A 19,982-nucleotide genomic window follows, 5' to 3' on the forward strand; every position below is an offset into this window, starting at 1 on the left:
AAGGGCAAACAAGCGCCACTGGTCTTTATTAGATATTAGTACCAAAAAGTCTGATCCCCAGCCACTGAAGGTATTGCTGTCATTACAACAGTGAAACAAATTTCTTCAGCAATAGGTAAATGCCAGGCTGTTGCTGTCTTTGCTTTCAGCCATATGTAACTATCATCCACAATCTCTAATGTAGGAAAAGTTCTCTCAGAAAGGATGCCATTTCCCTACTAACCCTCCAGTTGGCCTGTATACCTTGTAGCTAAAGCTATCTTTAAAAATTATATGGTGCATTTCTGACTACAGGATTAGTTGATCACCACAGAAGTGATATATGCATCATTGTGCTGTTAAAATTCATATTCTTAGTCCAGTCACAGACACCCCCACAGAAAAACATCAGCATTTCAAAAGCTATCCTATGCTGAACAATAGAGTAAATGGCAAGAACAGAAAATTTGATTTCTGTCTCAGTGGAAGAAAAGATCTAATACGAAAGAACAATTGTGCGAGGTTTTAAAGCTTGATTGTTTTGTATTTCACTGGTACAACCGGCAAAATTAATTTCAGTGATTTAACTATTATTATTATTGAGTTACCCAGTGCCCTAGAAGGCAAGAAAAAAATCTAAGTTCTCTAATCTAATTCATTACCTCTTGTCCTTCAGAGCTGGGCCAAAGTTTGCTTGTACACTATGCACTGGAAAAGGGCAGCAGATGTTTGCTGCAGTGGCTCCTTCATAGTTAAGTCTCCAACACTGGTCTGCATTTCTGTATTGGCATCGGTAACAGTACAGAAGAACTGAGGCCAGAAGAAGACAGAAAGGGGGAACTGGGAAGAGGAAAGGTGTTTAAATTGTAGTCCAGGGTTTTTTTTTCATGCTCAGCTGCAGAAATAACGGAATGCAAACCTAAGGAGGGATACTAATTAGGATGCCATTGAAAAGAGAAAAAAATCAGCATCACAGTGGTCAAAGCGAAACCTTGCTCACTTATGTAGCCTTAATTCATTTTATTTTACAGGGACAGCAAGCTCACCATGTTGCTTCGGGAGTCCTTGGGGAACATGAACTGCCGTACCACAATGATAGCTCACATTTCAGCTGCCGCAGGGAACTACGCTGAGACACTGTCCACCATCCAGATTGCATCAAGGGTCCTCAGGATGAAGAAAAAGAAAACTAAGGTAAGACAGTGTATAACTCCCTTCTTGTAATGGTGGAGGAGGGAGGAAGAAGGACCCTGAATGATCCTGAATGATCCTTAACACAGCAGTGTGTAACAAAATCAGTAATCGATTCCAAAGCGTGTGGGTTGTATGTATCTTGTCCTAGACAAGTAGTTTACAGCACATAACAGAGACTAGGAGGGGTAAGTGCTTCAGCTTCAGATACAGAGGAATGTGTTCAGACGTCTGCTATAGCAGGTTTGTAAGCTGGCCTTATTTAATGGCATAGCTGTCAGAGAGAATTTGTTTTCAGTTATGCTTTTAGTGCTAATGAAATAATAAGGAGTGAGACTGCTGTAAAGTTAAATAAAATTGGGATTAATTAAGAATTAGATTCTCTGTGCTTCTCAGAGAGAGCTCCTACAAAATAAATGCAAAGCAGTGTGTCCATTGCCAGTACTGATGATCCTGTTATTCCCACTGCTTCTAAATATGGATGATAGATTTTCCAAGAATTGGAGTGAGGATGGGCTGTATCCACTTTCGTGTTTTAGAGTTCTGGTTACTTCTGTACAGTTTATGGTGTGAATTGGATACAACGAGTGCCTATAGATTGACAAAATCTTTTTTGTCACTGTTTTGAAGAGAGGCAAGGGAAGGGATTCAGTCTGCACACCATCACAGCAGTCTCCAGAGACCTCTGAGTGCACATTATACAATTCTGTACACTGGTAGTATAATCAAATGGGGATTTCCTTTATTTTCTGTGCCCTGTGTAATGAGTTTTCTCTTTCCTCTTCACATAGCACACACACACACACAAAATCAGCAAAGCCTTCGCCAAATATCTGATTTCTTTGGCTGGGCTCATTTAAGGGAGAGATCCAAATCCATTTGTTCAGTACATTTTTTTTCTGAAGTCTTATGATTTTGAGTGGGACACAGATTTGGGGCATTGGGTTCTCCACTGAACACTGTTGTGTGTTTTCTGTAGGGCTGTACATAAGCAGCTTTAGAGTTCTGTGCCTTAGTTTAATTTCCCAGTTTAGGCGTGGCTGTGACCTTTTTGTGTATGTGCTTTGTGCAAAAAGCTGTTTGCAGTGCTGAAATGCCATGATCTCTCTCTCTCTTACTGCAGTACACTTCGAGTTCTTCTGGAGGAGAGAGCTCCTGTGAGGAGGGCAGGATGCGAAGGCCAACCCAGCTGAGGCCTTTCCATTCTAGAAACACTGTTGACCCAGACTTCCCTATTTTGCATTTATCAAGTGATCCTGATTATTCTTCCAGCAGTGAGCAGTCATGTGACACAGTGATTTACGTTGGCCCCAATGGCACTGCCCTTTCTGATAAGGAACTGACGGATAATGAGGGTCCCCCTGACTTTGTTCCCATAGTTCCTGCTCTGCAAAAGACAAAAAACGAGGGCAGGTTGGAAGAAATTAGTGAATCAGGGCCCAGCACATCTGAAAGAGACTGCCTGAAGTGCAATACCTTTGCAGAGCTCCAGGAGAGGCTGGATTGCATAGATGGCAGTGAAGAGACCGACAAATTTCCCTTTGAAGAGCTGCCTGCTCAATTTAGCTCAGACCAGAAGTCAAAGTGCTCTGTCTCAAGCCAGCTGGCAGAGCTTAGCCACTTACCAGAACCAGATAAGGAAGATTCGATGCCAGAATGTCAGTATCCTGATAGAGTAGCCAAGGAAAATATGAATGCAACACCCAGCAGAACTAAGAGAAATCACTCCCCTGTTCCTTCTGGACCTCTTACTAATGTTTCAACTCCTTCTTCTCCCAGGAGTGTAACAGGCAGCTCTAGTAAAGAGCTTAGCTCTTGTCAGTTAGCACACAGCACCAGCTTGCAGAGCAGCAGAGAAGGTCTCAACACCTGTGGATTTGTGGAAGGCAAACCTCGGCCAATGGGTTCGCCCCGGCTTGGCATTGCGAGCCTCTCAAAGACATCTGAGTACAAGCCACCAACTTCTCCTTCCCAGAGGTGCAAGGTCTATACACAGAAAGGAGTTCTGCCCAGCTCCACTCCCCCACCAGCTCCTCTGAGTAAGCATACTGGGATGACGTCTGATGAATCTTTATTGCAATCAGAAATCCGGACCCCACCTGTAGGCATGAGCCCTCAGATCATGAAGAAGTCGGTGTCCTCCAGCAATGGGGATTTTGAAGAGACCATTCTTGATGAAGATCAGCATCAAAGCATTTCTACAGAATCCAAGAAGGAGATTCTGAGCACCACCATGGTGACAGTGCAGCAGCCATTAGAGCTGAATGGAGAGGATGAGCTGGTGTTCACCCTTGTAGAAGAGCTAACCATTAGTGGGGTCCTTGACAATGGGCGCCCAACCAGTATCATCAGTTTTAATAGTGACTGCTCTGTGCAAGCTTTGGCCTCTGGATCTAGGCCAGTCAGTATTATCAGCAGCATATCTGAAGATCTTGAATGTTACTCCAGTGCAGCTCCTGTGTCTGAAGTCAGTATCACACAGTTCCTTCCACTTCCAAAGTTGGGCCTGGATGATAAATCCCAGGATGATGGCAGCAGACGTTCATCCATCAGCTCATGGTTGAGTGAAATGAGCACAGGGAGCGATGGGGAACAGTCATGCCACAGCTTCATAGCCCAGGCATGCTACGGACACGGGGAAGCAATGGCAGAACCCCCTGTCTCTGAGTTTGCGAGCACCATACAAAGTTCCAGCATGATTTGTTTAAGTGACAAACAGAAGCCTGTGACTGACAACGTGCTTATACTGTCAGAAATGGGGGAGGAAGCTTTCGGCAAAGTGCCACCCATCAAAGGCTGTAAAATATCAGCTCTAGGGAAAACTACTGTCACAATCAAAAATACTGCAAGCCTCAGCAGCTGTGAAGGCTACATCCCTATGAAGACAAACATTACTGTGTATCCATGTATTGCTGTTAATCCCTTCAAAGCACAAGACACTGATGCCGCTGTTCCAGCAGTAACTGCAGACTCAAAGGTTGCTCATCCCCATGACCGGAGAGAATCCAGTGCTAAGAAGGATATCAAATTTGAAGATCCTTGGTTGAAGAGAGAAGAAGATGTAAAGGACTGCTCTGGGAGCAGTGATGGGCCAAGGCCTGACATGGCCACAATTTCAGGCAAGGCTGAGCACAGCACAAAGCAGTCCTCAGTGGACAGGTTTAGCAGCAGCAGTGGGGACACCTCTATCTCCCCAGGATCTGACAGTCTCAAGAGAATTGTGGATGGGTGTGAGGTGGCAGCGTCTGGCTCAGCAACCCAAAGCCCTGTTCATTCCAGTGACAGCTTGAAGAATGGTAGCCTCCCTCGAGGGCTCCCGAAGGCAAGCAAGCTGGAGGAGCCTGACAGTCACCTCCATCCTACTGCCACTGACAGCAGTGGAGGCGGCTCTCCTGCCCTCCCCCAATTTTCTAAGGCTAGCCTTGACAGGAAAATGGTCTCTCCCAAACACTGTGTTCTCACTCGTCCCAAAGGGACCCCTCCTCTGCCACCAGTCAGAAAGTCAAGCTTGGATCAGAAGAACAGAGCCAGCCCCCAGCACAGTGCAGCCAGCAGCACCACAAGCAGTCCTTCCAGCCAGCCTGGGTCCTTCTTGGCTAACTTCCCTGAGGAGCTGAATGCCAAACAGAAAGTCCCTGGTATTGACAGCAACTGTGGCAACAGCAGCAGCAAGCTCTTCAGTGCCAAATTGGAGCAGCTAGCCAGCAGGACCAACTCCCTTGGGAGGTCCACAGGAAGCCACTATGAGTGTTTGTCACTGGAAAGAGCAGAAAGCCTGTCCTCTGTGAGCTCTAAAATGAGCCCTGGCAAAGACACCACCATGCCTCGCACCGGGAGGAGCCTCAGCCGTAGCGTCATGTCCTCACCCACCAACTCAGGCCTCTCCCAGTCAGCAGGTGCCTCTCCAAAGGCCAGCCAGTCAAAGATCTCTGCTGTCAGCAAACTCCTGCTGGCAAGTCCTAAGGCCCGCAGCCTATCTGCCTCTGCCACCAAAACTCTCAGCTTCTCAACCAAGTCACTGCCTCAGTCCGTAGGGCAGAGCTCCAGTTTGCCTCCAAGTGGGAAGAACATGTCCTGGTCAATGCAGTCCCTCAGCAGAAACCGGGGCTCCAGCCTCGCTTCTAAATTGCCCCTTCGGGCTGTCAACGGGCGGATTTCAGAGCTGCTCCAAGGGAGTGCCAGTGCCAGAGGCTTACAGCTTCGGGGAAGCCCAGAGACAGAGGAGCGTGGGGGCCTTCCTGGAGACGAGAAGCCGGCTGTTCACATACTGCCTTCACCTTACAGCAAGATCACCCCTCCTCGGAAGCCTCACCGCTGCAGCAGTGGCCACGGGAGTGACAACAGCAGTGTCCTGAGCGGGGAGCTGCCCCCTGCCATGGGGAAAACAGCCCTCTTCTATCACAGCGGGGGGAGCAGCGGCTACGAGAGCATGATGAGGGACAGTGAGGCGACGGGGAGTGGCTCTTCAGCACAAGACTCCATGAGTGAGAACAGCAGCTCCATGAGTGGCAGGTGCCGAAGTCTCAAAAATCCAAAGAAACGATCAAATGCAGGTAAGCTTGTAGTGGTGTGAAAGAGGGATGCAGACCAAAGCAGATAAGTAGTACATGGCGGGGAGGTTAGCCCCAAAGGTGAGCTAATTCAGTACCAGCTATATCACTTAGCAAAGAAGTGAGGCCAGGGTAAGTGTCCTAGACTTTGAGTCTCTTCATTTTGCAGCGTGCACAAATCCTATGTGGTCGCATTGCCTTTGCAGTGGAGTCTCTCCCTCACCCATTTCATTTAGGTTTACTTCACATGAACAGAAGAACATTTATCCCTAAAACTGGTTAGTATTGCCAATGGTAACCACATTCTAATGTGTTTCACCAGCACAGTATCAGTCTTGCCAAATAGCAGTATCTGTTGTGAGACCACTTCTGCTCCTTGCGTGTTTTGGGTACCCAAAAGTACAAGATACCCCACAGCTGACACCATCACAAAATTCCTTCTTCCCACCTAGAAGATGGAATAAAGTTGTGCCCATGCTCTTGATAAGTGTCATCCTGCCTCTGAGACTCTTGTTTTTTAACTTTTGAGTTGAGACTCCTTCTTTTCCTAGTAATTTATTGATAACAAATAATAATTTCCATTAATAATAATATATGGGAACTACTGCACTGCAGCACTTGCAAATCTGAAACGTTTTTAGTGATCATAGACAGGATCAGAAAGATTTCATCATTGTTCAGATATAATCCCCAGTAGCTTTCACACTACATCAGGACTTCAATTAAATAGCCTCATATCAAGAGTCTGTGCAGTTGCAACTATTACATCTTCCCACCCGAACAAGTTTCAGAAGACTGTAGACCAGGGATGGGGAGCAGTTATCAGCTGGTGACCCCACCTCTTTTCTGGGTGCTGTTTTTCCAATCTGAAGTGTAAGTCTTGCCTAACCTACACTTGAGAAATAAAAAAAAAGGACGTTGGCATTGAAACTGGTGTGCACAGACAGGTATGTGAAATATCAGTGACTGCTTATCCTACAGTAGTGCTGGCTATCTGAAATGTGATATTCTCATAGAGTTCCTAACCCACCAGCCATTCCACTTGCTGGGATACTCAACTCTGGGATTTAATTGCAGTGAATGAACTGAGTAATGAGTAACTGTCCCTTTCTTTATGTTCTTGACTGTGGTAGCAGGAAGAACATGTGCAGCACAGACGTGAATACAATAGATACTGCTATTAAAACCATATCCATAAGTGCATGGCTGATTGTACCTGTTCAGAGGATGCATCTGAAAGTGATCACTCTACATGGTGCAAACACAGACCAAGTGATGACATAGTCTTTCTTAAGTTAACTTTGCAACCTATCCCTTCAGTTTACATGGTAATTGATTTTCCTCTTTCTAAGGAGCTATTCCTCTAATAGTTCCTTTCAAATATAACTGTTAAATGGTAACTTGCAAGAAAATGGGTAGATGATTTTTATGTTGTGGAAAAGGAAGACAAAGCTGTCCACAGAGATGAGATTTGTGTGTGTGTACTGACAAATGGATTGTGTCTTGTGACAAGCTGCCCATATAATATGGACTTTTTCCATGGGACATTTTGATGCAAAAGATTATCAAGTTCTGTGAAAACAGGCAGCTGTGCAGATAATCAACAGATAAGAAATGGCAATCTAGATTTATCCTCATTAGACACTAGAGAATATCCCCCCTTCTCTAGGGGAGATACTTTAAAAAAATACTCTGGGAAAAGCTTCAGGCAGAGATTCTTTAAACTCCAGAGTTCATCCCAAACAGTAGAAGATGATGATTTGTTTACTCTGATGCTCATAAAACTAGTTGTTTCATTTCACTTTTCTCTGCTTTGATAACACATTGAAGGTTGGACAAGGCTGGATATATGAAGGAGAAAGGCATTGTCCCTGTGTTGTAATGACAGGAGAGCTTCAGATCTGTGTTGTACTTTATACCAGGATTATATTTTGGCTCAGAATTTTAGCTTTTGATAGTCCCTGTGCAGGACTGAACATTGTGTCAATGGCCATGCATAGGGATTTATGAAGAGAGGACTGTTTGAGGCTCAGATTTCAGGTTGCTTTTGTAGCAGTCTGGAAGACACATCTGGAGAGAAGAGGCTTTTCCATGGTCTAGCCAGCCTTGAGCCTACCTGGCAGAAGAGTGACATTGGTTTGTTGTTCTGTGCAGGTATGCAAAGACAGTGAACGAGGAGGTGAGCAGGAACCTTTCCATAGTGGGAAACATGAGGAGTCTAAGCTTGCTGCTTTTTTTGCTGCTGTGTAATATCTGACCTGTCTTTTTCACCAAATACAGGCTTTTTTTTGGCTGGCCAATAGTATAAAGTCTTTATTCTGATTTCTTGTGTGGGTTACTTCCTTTCTTCTTGGTCATCAATGTTGCATATATCTACCTGTTGATGGACTGCAGTCTCTAGAGTGTAGGAATTTCAGTGGAGGGCCTGTGTCCATGCGAAGTCCATGTCCATGGGCCAGGCTATGATGCCCCAGTGGACTCATCATAGCCTGGCATGTTGACCTTCCACAAAGTAATTTACAAAGCTTCTGTCTTAATTCAGCCAGTCACCTGATGTGGAGACATTCTGAGTGTATCATCTCTGATGCTTTACTTTTGAAAGTGATTCCCTGGATCAGCAAATAATTCCTGTATTGTTTTGAATGACTTGTATTTGTGTATAAGTACAACCAGGGGGTTTATGCAAATGAAAAACAAAACAAAACAAAACCCAAAAGAAATCTTTACCACCTTCCATATTTCAAGGAGGAAACCACTGCCCAGAAATTAATAAGGCTTCACTTTCTTAGAGCCCAGCTCCTGTTTGCATTTGGTCCTGCAGCAGTGAAACCATGATTCTCTTTTGATGTGTTTGATAATAGCATAATTTTTCACATGTCAGCAGATTTATGATGGCATAAGCCCAGGATTATGACTTCAATGCAGGAGGACATGAAGGAGGAGCTGAAATATAAGGGAGAATAGAGCTGTTCTCAAATGTATTTTTATTGCATAATAAACAAAAAGAATTGCAGAGTTTTGCAATCTTTTATCCTCTGTAACATCTCCTTTCTATAGGTCTGTTCTAGTGTGAATGTTCTCACTTAAGGAACACTTTTTAATGAAAAAGCAGACAAAGGTTCTGAGCTCCTAAAAGACAGATATTATTTTAATACATAGTGTCAAGAGCATTGGACCTTTCCTGATTTGCGGTCACAGATCCACTGTGCTGTAATGGATATGGCACTATAGATATGCTCATTTCAGGTCAGGCAACCTTGTCCACTTTATTTATGATTATTATTAACAGAAATGCTAGCTGTCAGACACAATCAACATGAATCAGCCGAAGGCCCCTCTAAGAGAAGTTATAAAGAGTCTTTAAGAGAATCACCAGCAGATCTCACAATTACTTTTGAAGTTCTGACACATTGGAGAGACATCATTTTTTTCTTGAGATTAAGATCTTGTCTTTCAATGCTCTTAAGCGTGTTATTTGTATGTGTAGGTGCTTCTGCCCTGGATGTCATACATGAAGAATCAGACCCACAGTGACAGCTTTTGAAAGATAAAGCTAGTACATATCCTTCAGTGAGTGTTAGCTTTAGGTTAAATTTTGGGTTCTGCCTGGGTACCTGTATGGTTCACAGCCAGCCAGCCAGCCCAGTACTGCATGTACAAAATTAAAATAAAACAAAAAAAAACAAACCTAAAACAAACAAAAAAGCAAAACCAAATAATAAATGTTGCCTCTTGCATTCTGGTACCTATTGAAAAATCATGTGTTTACATCATGAAGCACATAAGCCTTTCCCCTGAAGTTAAGCTGTCCATTTAATAAATATTCCAATTTTTCTAGCATTTAACATTGTTCCTATAATATCATGTCAGCATATATTGCCCCAAAGTGACTGCTTGTGGCAGAAACAGAGCTATTTATCTCTGATCTATGGCTGTGCATTTCAAAGCTGTGTACATCTGCTCTTTAATCCACTTTATTCCTCTTTATTCCAGAACCTACTTTACAGGTGGAGAAATGAAGGCAAAGAACTTTACTGGCATGCCCAGTGCCTACAACTGAGAGCCAGATCCAGGGTTAAATTACAGGCACCTTTGACTCCTAATCAACCCCAACTGACTTGGCCGTGAATCCTCCCCTGCCCTTCCTGAGCAGCGAAGAAGAGAGTTTCATTTGTTATTTTCTTTTTGAGTCATGCCTTTCCTCCCTCTCTGCCCACAAGCATTTGTTCAACTGTGTTTTTTCTGATTTCTTTGCTCACTCCACTAGCCTTTCCCCTGTAAGAAACAGCTTCTCAGCCTAATTTCTGGCCCTGGCTCTAGTCTTCTCTCTCTTGGATAGGCAGTGCTGTTTTGAGCAAGTCACTGAAGTGTTAGGGCATAGTTTGTACAGTCATCACTAGCACAGTTTTATTTTTTAATTCCTCATCAATTTCAAGTGCAGTGGCCCATTGCTGCTCCATGGAAAGGCAATGATAAGGGTGCTTTTATAATGCATACTCCTATATGTGGTAAGGAAATGCATTCTGGTTAAACTCCATTTTGCCCAAGCCATATTTGTATCCCAGGAGCACAGCAGGTATGAGAGGGAGGCAGTCAGAATGGCAGATTAGGACTTGCAAGATCTACATTATATTCTCTGGTGTGCTGCTGCTTCTCTGTATCACCTTGGGCAACTTGTGCAATTTCTATGTCCTCTGGTTACCAGCTCGTAAAATTAGATAATGGTGTTGTGAAGAAAAAGTAGCAGCACGGTCCGTAGATCAGCAGTGATACCCACGTGCTTTTTCCTTTTTGCTTTGTTTTTTAGCATCTTTTCCCTAGTTTAGTTTGGATGTACTGGGACATTACTTTAAAATATTTCTCAATGCAAAACATTACTAGATTATTTCAAAAGATGCAGCTTTGATGCTACCTCCAGGTTCTGCCTCCTGTAAGCTAACAGCAAACCAAGAGTCCAGGCTCTAATGAGGTTTACCCAGTACAGCCAGGTCCTGTCAGCATTCTCATGTAATGTGCACTTACTTATGCCTTGTTACTCCCCTCTCTTACAGATGTTATTCATTAGTTCCTGTCCCTTACAGTGTTTCAGAGCTGCCCATAAGGAGAGCTTCTCTGGGGACAGTAGAACAGGAGGGGCTCTTGAGAGCATTAATTATAGACTAGGCCTTTCATGGAGACTACAGAGATCTTCCTGAGTCTGTTTCCTTTCCTGTTCCCTATGGGACTAGGGATGGGTGCCAAAGAGAGTCCCTGTGCCATATGGCATAGAGTTAGACCTAAAGGCTGCAGTCTATCACTGCTTGCAGTGGTCTGCCAAGACAAACAGAAGTCTGCTGAGGAGTGTGCCTCCTTTGATTTCTCTAGTTGAGTTTTTTCAGAGCTGAGTCTGAGGCTGGAGCTTTTGTTGGTGCCGGGGCCAGTGCCAGTAGGTGAAACACTCAGGGCTGTGCTCTGTGGCCTAAGCAGGCTTGGGGAAGCAGCCAGTGTGCAGCAGTTGTAATGCATCGACCAGTGAGGACCACTGTCTGTTGACTGCGTGCACAGACCCACTCACTGGGGCAGAGATCCAGGACTTGGGCAGGAGAGGAAGATGTGGGAAGAAGAAGACAGTCAAAGAGGTGAAGTTTAGGGGAGAAAGTCCTTACCTGTAAAGTGCTTTGAAGTTGTCTCAGTCTGGGCCTGTTCAGCCTTCCTGAACATTATCAGTGAGCATCAGAAAAAAAATCTAAGGGTTGCTCCTGAAAGTAAGGCCAAGTAGAAACAATTAAGGTTTCTAAATACCGATTTCCAGAAGTTTAAATTTGTGCCCTGAGTTGGAGTTAAGTATCTCAGCATTTGCAGGAGCCTGCTTTTTTCAGTCCAGGGTAGTACTGGTGTACACATGTGTATGTTTGGGCACATGCTTTAATCTTTTTTGTATGGAGAACCTATCCATCTATAGATAATTAAAGATTCCCGCTGCAGCATTTTATGGCCTTTGCAGTAAAGTTTCATGACACCTCGCAGCTCTTTCTCAGTACTGATTTTCACCATCAAAGCAGAGCAAATTGCTACCTGATTTTAAACACTTTAATAAAAAGACAGACTATTAAGACATGACAATAATTATCCACAATTAGAGTACATTTTTCTCTCTTCCTTGTGTGCTCCAAGTTTCACTGATGAGATGGTTTTAAAAATGGAGAAGTAGAGTTTCCTGGAAAGCCCTGAAAAATCTATATTCAAACATATTCTCTCTCTAGAAGCACTTAGTCCTGCCTATGAAAGCAGCAGAAAAACCCAGAGGCTGAATCTGTGGGCTGTAAATTATGAAAGTCCATCTCCAACCAATATTGCAAAGCATCACATTTTGAAACGTGGCCAAAATCCTAATGATGGAACAAAACAACAATAAAAGAGTCTGAGCTTTCTTGTTGAATCCAAGTGAAAAGGAATTTGGTTTATGTTTAGACTGCCTAAGGCACAGTGTGGGGAACTTAAAATTGCCCTTCGTATCACAATGCCATAGGGCATCTCCAGCATTTCTACTTTAACTTGCTTACAAGTTATGGTAGCTAATTGATACCCTGCATTATAGATTTACCATGGCAAAGGATGTTTAGAATTATACAGGAAAAAGCTGTGTGCATGCAGGTGACCACTTTATGCATGTGACTGCTGGCTGGACAGCCCTGGGGGGAGCAGAGGGAGGGAAAGCGTGGGCTTCAGCTCCAATTTTTTTGTTGTTCATTAAAACAACAGCATTGATTTTCCCAGGTCAAAGCCAGGCCATTTCATGCAGCAAATCTGTGTTGAAAGGGATCAGAGTAATCATTTTTTACACGCTTGACTAATGCATGCCAGCACAGAGCTTTCAGCCACATGAACATAGGAATGATTTAATAGAGGAAATGGCAGCAGGCTATTGTGCACTGTGAAGGCTCCATGTAACATGCATGACTGAGTCGCACACCATTAGGCTGGGTGTAAATAAAACCTGCAAACCTGCTCCTGACACTGCCACAGAATTAGCTCACTGGAATGCCTCCACCACTGTCCTGTTGGGAGCTAATGCTTTGGCTGCAGGACCCTTCCTTCCCCCTCCACTTCCTTCTCTAGCCTCTGCCTTTGCTGGACAAGTGACTGGTGTAGCTATTTAGTGCAGTACTGTAGTAGCAATAACTAGCTCCTTAAATAATGCCATAATGCTGACAAATAAATAATGCCATAATGCTGTTAAACCAAAATCCAGCCCAAAGTGAGGTAAATATTTAGATGAGACTGGTCACTTTTTGCTAGGGATCATGGGTGCTGAAACCTTGTACCCCTGTGATGTGTGCATCTTTGCTGGAGTATCTCTCAGATTATTTGTCAACCTGCCATACTGCAGGAGGGCTGCTGCTTCCTGATCTGGTTTCAGCAGTGCTCATTCACCATCTCTAAACTGCCCTGAAATGCTCCTTTTAAAGTGAGACTAATTCAGGAAGCAAGGTTAAGAAATTAACTGGGTGGGGAGAAAAAAATTAGAAGTAGGCTCTATTTCAGCATGTTCCTTATAACAGTACAGAAACGATTTACCTAATATAGGTATGGACAGGAGATTATAAACAAGGGTTGCTTTATTCCTGTGTACAATAAGCAGTGATTTCTAGCCTCAAGTGTCCTTGTACTTTCTATTGATTAACAGCTGGATTGCATATAAGTCAACTCAGAATGTGGCCTGAATTACTTTACAGTGAGATGGACTTAGAAGATTTTCTTCTCAATGGTGCCTGTCAGTGTTTCCTATTCCATGTGTTCCAATGAAACAGGGTCCTTCCTATGTAATCTGTGTTGCCAGGATGAGCAAATGGTGTTTAGGTTTTCTGTCTTGGATTCTTTCTTGTTTGGACTACTGACCTCAAGATGGGCACTCTAAATACCCAAAAATAAACTAGGAGAAAGGAGGTAAAAATAATGGGAAGGAGTTGGTTTAGTCATGGATAATTGCCCATGAGGGCAGATCCCATTAGGAAATGGGAATGAGAGGAGAAGTCAGCATTGTGTTTTCAACTCAAACAGAGCAGGAGCCCTGTTGTCAGACAGTGAGGAGCAGCAGGAGAAACAGAGCAACTAATCTTTGCTAGTAAGCAAACAGTTTGACACTACAGTTGGGGTTGATGCTATTGCTGCTAGAAGTACAATATTTCTTGGAAATGAAGCTGCAGAAGGAATGGTGGGAGCTTAGGGTTGTTGCTCTGCTTAGCCAGGATTGGTTTTTGTAATCTTCTTGAGTTTGGATGGACTGCCTAGTGAGAAAAAACAAGATGCTGAATAACAGGTTCTGTACAGAAAGGCAATTTACTTCCCATAACGTTAAGTGCAGTGGGGAATAGCTTTGGCTCCACATCCTGCCTTTGAGCACACACTATAAACTTCCAAAATTACGATGTATCAAGTTACACTTTCATTTTCTGTTTGAAACACCTTGAGATTTCTAGGACAGCAGTTGTTTTACATCCCATTGAGATGTATCCTGCTTTGAAGGGATATGTAACATTCTCCTTTTCATTCAGATTTTGCATTTACACTTTTTTGCCTTTACCTTTTTCATAGAAAAGTTGCTCAGTCAGGAATGTGTGCTTGGAAAGCAATCTAAGGGGAACACTCCAAAATATACAGTACTTAAGCAAAACAGAGTTTCTGCCCTGGTCAACACATACTTTTATGAGCACACATCCCTATGCAATTGGGACGCAGTTGGGTGACTTTTCTGAGGTCAGTGAATCTTCTTATCCTCAAAGTTACCTTTACATACCTATCTGGCTTCGTCTGTTTCTAATACCTTAAGGCTTCTCTGGGCTTATCTTTGCTGAAGTATGTTGTAGCTTCAAAGCCACTCTTCAGTCAGATCTGCTTTCACACTGCACACCTTCACTGCTGTGTTACTCCTTTTATCTCAATTATAACCTGGCCAAACCTTATCCTATAGCTCAGGGTAGAGCAACAGTTCTGTGGCAAAAGCAAATCTTGTGTGCTGTGCATTTTCAAAGCTATTTCACAGCCTGGTTATTCAAACTAAAGCTAGGCTCAAGAGAGGTTATTCTGAGTGTGGGTAAATTCAGAGCAAGTGTAAAATTTCCCTCCAAGACATTTAGGAAATGGCATGTTGGTTTACATGCTGTATGGTCAAAAGTGGAAGTGTCATTCTTCTGTCCTGGGTTGAGCTTATAGGATTTCTTTCAAATCGATTTTTGTAGGTATATATTTCTTCTTTTAGTGGAGGAATGAATCTCATATGTGTGGAGGGAGGGTCAGCTGCGTTTGCCAGGGTGCTGGGCAGAGAGTATGCTCCCCCAGTCCCAGCCAGTGGGGCAGAGGCAGGAAGGGACCTCCTGAGAGCTGCTTCTGCTGAGCTCCCAGCTGCCCACTGTCTTCGTAAGATGTGTGGGGAAGTAGGAGTGGTGTGCTGTGATTCCTACAAAGCATTTTATTTATTATACAGTCAAAATGTATGAGATCCTAACCCCATCAAGCACTCCCAATAAATTTGGGACTTCAAATGGGTATTTTCTATGTAAATAGGAAACTGTATTAATTTTAACAGTTTAATCATTGTGTCTGTGTGTTGATATGGATGAGTGAACTGCCAGCTGCTTTGTGACACTCACCCTGAAGTTCTGCTTTGACTGTATCTCCTTACTGATCCCAACAAAGGTGAAATCAGAAAAAAACAGAGGCTATAAAGAAGAGGTCAATGGCAGGAGTCTCCTGTCGAAAGACACCATTATTTTTTGTACCTGGCCTAATAAACAGACTGTTAATTAGTGCATGTTTAGCGTAAACTTGATCCAATTTTGCCTCACTGCAAAGGTGCAGGACTTTTGTTTCTTTTCTCTCTGTAGCACTCTAAACCTCAGGTAAATCATCCTGAGACAGCATTTAAGGCTCAGATAAAAAGATGTCCCTCTTTCGCTTTCTTCTCTGCCTTGCACACAGACGTACCCACTGGAAGAAGTGCTTGGGTGGCCCCTTGTGTGCCAAAGGGGCAGATGCGGTGAGTCGGCTGCCTTGAGCTTCTCTGCCCTGCCACATAGCTTTGGTGTGCCAAGAGCCACAGCCTCACTTCCTTGTGATAACCCATGGGCTGCCCAGGTGTGAGCTCTGGCTAGAAAAACATAATGAGCTAATTTTAGCATGTCTCCTGCTGCTACTGTAGTCTCTGCTGCCTCTCCACCAAGGGGTAAGCACTATTAGCTGGAGCCTCAGGTTGGAGCCCTCTTTACAGACCACAGGCTTCTATTTCTCATTGAGCCAAATAGATACGAATGGGAACTAAATGAAAATGTTTATCACCACATTCCTGTACTTCATACCATAGTGATATCTGTTTTGCTTTGCTCCAGATAAGAGCCTGACATTGTTCTCATGGTGAATTGGAGCCATTCACCTGTATTCCCAGAGTGTCTCAGGCCTGCATTTGGCTCTGGTTGGTGATGCACTTTTTTCCAGTGGGAATGGTTTAAAAGTTACACAAGAAGGCAGTGCTAACATACAGAGTGGGGAAAAAATAAAGAGGGAAGGAAAAAGGAAAAGAATCAAGCACCACAGAAAAAAAGCACTACTTTAGTCATAGTTCAGCCATGCATGGGAGAGCAGGACAGGAGGAATTTCCAGTCTGCTCAGCTGCTTCCTTGAAATGCTAGAGCTAGACTGTAGGCATGGCATGGAAGGAGATGTGACCATCAGTGAGGACACAAAGTAAAAAGTATTAACATCATTTGGCTGCGTTACATAGGAGGTCAGATCTGCTGCCTGTGTTGCTAGCTCTAAAAGTTGATGAGCAGCAAAGATAGGAAAGAGACTGCTTTTACCCTCAGTCAAAATTTGAAAGACTGCCCATGGCCAAAAGACTAAGAACTTTTCTAAAAAGTATTTGATGCCTAAATCCTTTTGAGTGGCACTAGGGATGTACTCAGTGCCCTTCACATCCAAGCAAGTGGAGGGCTTGTTTCGCAGGAGGGGCTGAGCCCATTACAGGATCTCTCCCTACAAGTAACATTTAATAGCCCACCATGATGTTCCACTTCCTTTCAAGTATGCAGCTGCTCTCACCATATAGTTCCCTTTCTTTAGGATCACTGACAAGTTACCCTGAACATTGCAGTTTGTTGGGGTCTTCCCAAACTGTGTCTCTCTTGTTGTCACCACTTTTTAGCTATGGCACTGGATCAGGTCTTGCTTTTGTTTTTATCAAGATCTGAGTCTTGTCTTGATCAGGCAGATCTAGAGATCAACTGAAATGCATTCAAGGTAAGCAAATGCTGACATTGACTTCCAGTGTCTGGTACCACAGGTCTAAAATAACTCCTACTTGCTTGTATTTGTAAGGCTGCATTTGTTCTGGCATGGACTTTTTTGCTGGGCTGCAGCTTGAGCAGTAAATATAACGGTGATTGATAGTTGTCACAGGATGGGCAGTCCAGATCTCAGACCTTTTGGTAAAAAAGGGCCTTGTAGAGTTCCCTGTCTATCCATCTTGGCTGTGCTCTCCTTTTCCTGCATAAAGTTATCTCAGGTGCATTCAAATAAAAGTTCTGTAGACTAGGCTTTCCAGACAATCAGCAAGAGACCATTCTCGTCCATTTTAGAGCTAGCATTTACAATTTGTTTACTGGTTACTAACTACCGGTTTCTAGCACAGATTTCTGCACTCAGAATTCAATGGGATAAGATGTAATTGTTCACAAAGTCAGCAGAGAAACAGACTTCCGTGGATGAAACTAGATAATGCTTTGTTACTTGCAAATCAAAAAACTACACAGTCGGTAGATATTTTTGGTTTGGGCTTTTTGTTTTTAGCTTTTATTGAAGCACCAAGTTGGCAGACACATTGAAGCTATTGACATTCAAGTTTCAATAAATTTAGTGCTAGAGATTCCTCTAAATGATTTTATCTTGGGTTTACAATAAAATTTGCATGATCTTTCTGCATCCCTTCCCTGCTGACATGAGTTTTTTTCTTGCAAGAGAGTTATTTAATAGTTTCATTCAAACTTAGTGGCTCAGGCTTTTTTTTTTTTCGGGGGGGGGGGTTGATGGTGGTTCTCCCATCTCTTCTATTCCTGCTGTCTCTTAGGGGAAACTCTGCAGGAGTTGTCAGCTACAAAGCTTTCTTTTAAAGAAAACCCAACAAAACAACAACCAGCCATTGCTTTGACTGTACTACACTAAGCAAGGGCATGGAAGCCACTGTTTTTCTCTCGTGTGTCTGTTCTGTCTCCCAACAAGCCAGATGCGCAACTTCCTTACTGCTGCGATCAGGCCACTGATATACGTTTTCTCCCTTGCTTTACCTTTAGGCCTTTGGTTGGCAACTCACATGACAGATCTTTCAGTATAGTGTAGGCTTTATCAACCATGGTACATTTTCAGCTATTGCAGTCCTCCCATCCACTGGTGTTATAAAGGAGGGTGGGTACCATGAGTAGTGGTACTGAAGCCGACACAGTGACTAACCCTTCTGCCAGCCAGTCATTCTTACTTCGTTTTGCACATCACCAGTGCTACAGTAAGTGCTTAAGTGGGAAGTGTTTTGGAAGAATATTCTACTGAACAGAGGCAAGACTAAATGCATCTCTGGTGGCAACCACCAAGCTTTACTTACTGCAGGCATTTTGTCCCCTAGCCAGCCTACAGTGGTGCTGTACAAAGGACTAAGTGGTGGTATATTGACACTCAACTCCAGCATAGTAAAAGAACTTGGGTATCAAGGTGCTTTTTGTGCTGTGATTGAAAAAAATTCCAAAATGATACCTCCCCTGTAGATGGTCCATGCAGAGGCTGGCTGATGCTTGTCCTTAGGCTGTAAGAGCCAGTGCCAGGAAAGCATAGGAAGACCAGTTCCCACCTGCTGCTCTGGTCCTTCATTGGCATACCTATACGCGCTGAGACCTGAGCAGAGGAAGGTAGGCACAAGCTCTGGAAACTTGCTTTAAGGTACGTATGCCCTCTGAGGGTCAAATCCTGGAGTCAGACACCAAAGAATGTGTGATGATCTGACTCATGGTGAGTAAGTACAGCACCTGGCAGGTACAGCTCCCATGGACTAACAGGGGTTTTGCTTTATTTTCTTCTGTGTGTAAGAAGGGCAAATGCATATTGTTTCTAGACATCACTGCAGATGGAGCAAAAAGGAGAGGCAATAACTGTGTTGATATGAAATGGCACTTTCTGCACTTATAGGTTCACAGAGACGGAGGCTTATTCCGGCTTTATCACTTGATACCACTTCTCCAGCAAGGAAGCCTGCCAACAGCCCTGGGGTCCGCTGGGTTGATGGGCCCCTGCGAAGTGGGCAGAGGGGGCTGGGGGAGCCCTTTGAGATCAAAGTCTATGAGATAGATGATGTGGAGAGACTGCAGCGACGACGAGGTGCGGACAGCAAGGTGAGTGCAATCCATGTAACCTGTATTCCTCCTCCTGGAGGGTGTAAGAGGAGGAATTGAGATTATGCAGTCAGAAATGTGTAGTATGGTTAATTCAACAGGCAGAAAAACCTCTTACCTTATTTAAAGCAGTTATGACTCAAGATATGCCTTCTTTCATAGCAGCTAATGGACATCGGTACCTTGAGTTTTTGCACCTTGCAAAATATGGTCTTGGTGGTTCCCGTGATCTAGCATATTGTCACATCTGTCTTTTAAGGCTGCAGTGGTGCCTCAAGTGCTGTGATGGTATTGTTTTCAGGATAGCTAATGTCTTCCTTCTAAGTTGTTCCTGCCAGCCTCAGGCCTCCAAATTTACAAAAAGATCAGGGAACTGTAAAGGTCTACTCTTGGGAGGGATGATTGGGAAGAGTATCTGAAGTTGGTGGAATAACACCAATTTTAGACGACTGTGGATATAGACTTTATCATTAGTTTAAGGCACTTTTTCTTTCTAGCCCCTGTTGCTTCCTAGCCCTTAACCTGTAGGTTAGGCTGTTTGTGATGCTGTTCTCTGATATTTGTATGGAGAAAAATATCACTTGTTTGGGTGGGGTTTCTATTGGACTTCACCCATACAGCGGATTTGTCTACAGAGCAGAAGGCAGAATAGTGTTGAGATCTTCACACAGACTTGGAGGAGAATAGTTTTGGTACTGGGAAGGCTCCCACACCAGTGAAGGTAGCACAGCGCTAGCTGTGGGCTCAGTTACTACATAGCTTGATGGCTGCCACCTCTCAGAAGTCATGTGGGGCGAGGCTGGGTGTCTCCAGACAGCATTGCACCCTGTGCTGTTACTGTGCCTCATATTTTTGC

General features: G+C 43.8%; 1 protein-coding gene and 1 long non-coding RNA gene across 4 annotated transcripts in view; one reads left to right on the forward strand and one right to left on the reverse strand.

Moving 5' to 3' along the window:
- KIF26B (kinesin family member 26B) overlaps positions 1-19,982 on the forward strand; it is a 288,950-nt gene that overhangs the window by 265,734 nt on the left and 3,234 nt on the right. Inside the window, exons 11-13 of the mRNA XM_062629463.1 lie at positions 1,011-1,173; positions 2,294-5,723; positions 18,924-19,126. Of these exons, the coding sequence (XP_062485447.1) occupies positions 1,011-1,173; positions 2,294-5,723; positions 18,924-19,126 (3,796 nt within the window). The remainder of the gene's footprint in view (positions 1-1,010; positions 1,174-2,293; positions 5,724-18,923; positions 19,127-19,982) is intronic.
- The window catches only part of LOC134169175 (uncharacterized), a 48,107-nt gene that overhangs the window by 18,567 nt on the left and 9,558 nt on the right, over positions 1-19,982 (reverse strand). For 2 of the 3 annotated variants that reach the window (XR_009966804.1, XR_009966803.1), the window contains exons 2-3: positions 6,497-6,609; positions 1,026-1,146 (exon numbers count right to left, since the gene is read on the reverse strand). This is a non-coding gene — a long non-coding RNA (uncharacterized LOC134169175). The remainder of the gene's footprint in view (positions 1-1,025; positions 1,147-6,496; positions 6,610-19,982) is intronic. The other variant, XR_009966802.1, reaches the window with a different exon arrangement.

This window comes from Pezoporus occidentalis, unplaced genomic scaffold, assembly GCF_034315485.1.
Source record: "Pezoporus occidentalis ecotype Australia unplaced genomic scaffold, CSIRO_AGI_Poc_V1 ctg34, whole genome shotgun sequence".
Classification (NCBI taxonomy): domain Eukaryota; kingdom Metazoa; phylum Chordata; class Aves; order Psittaciformes; family Psittacidae; genus Pezoporus; species Pezoporus occidentalis.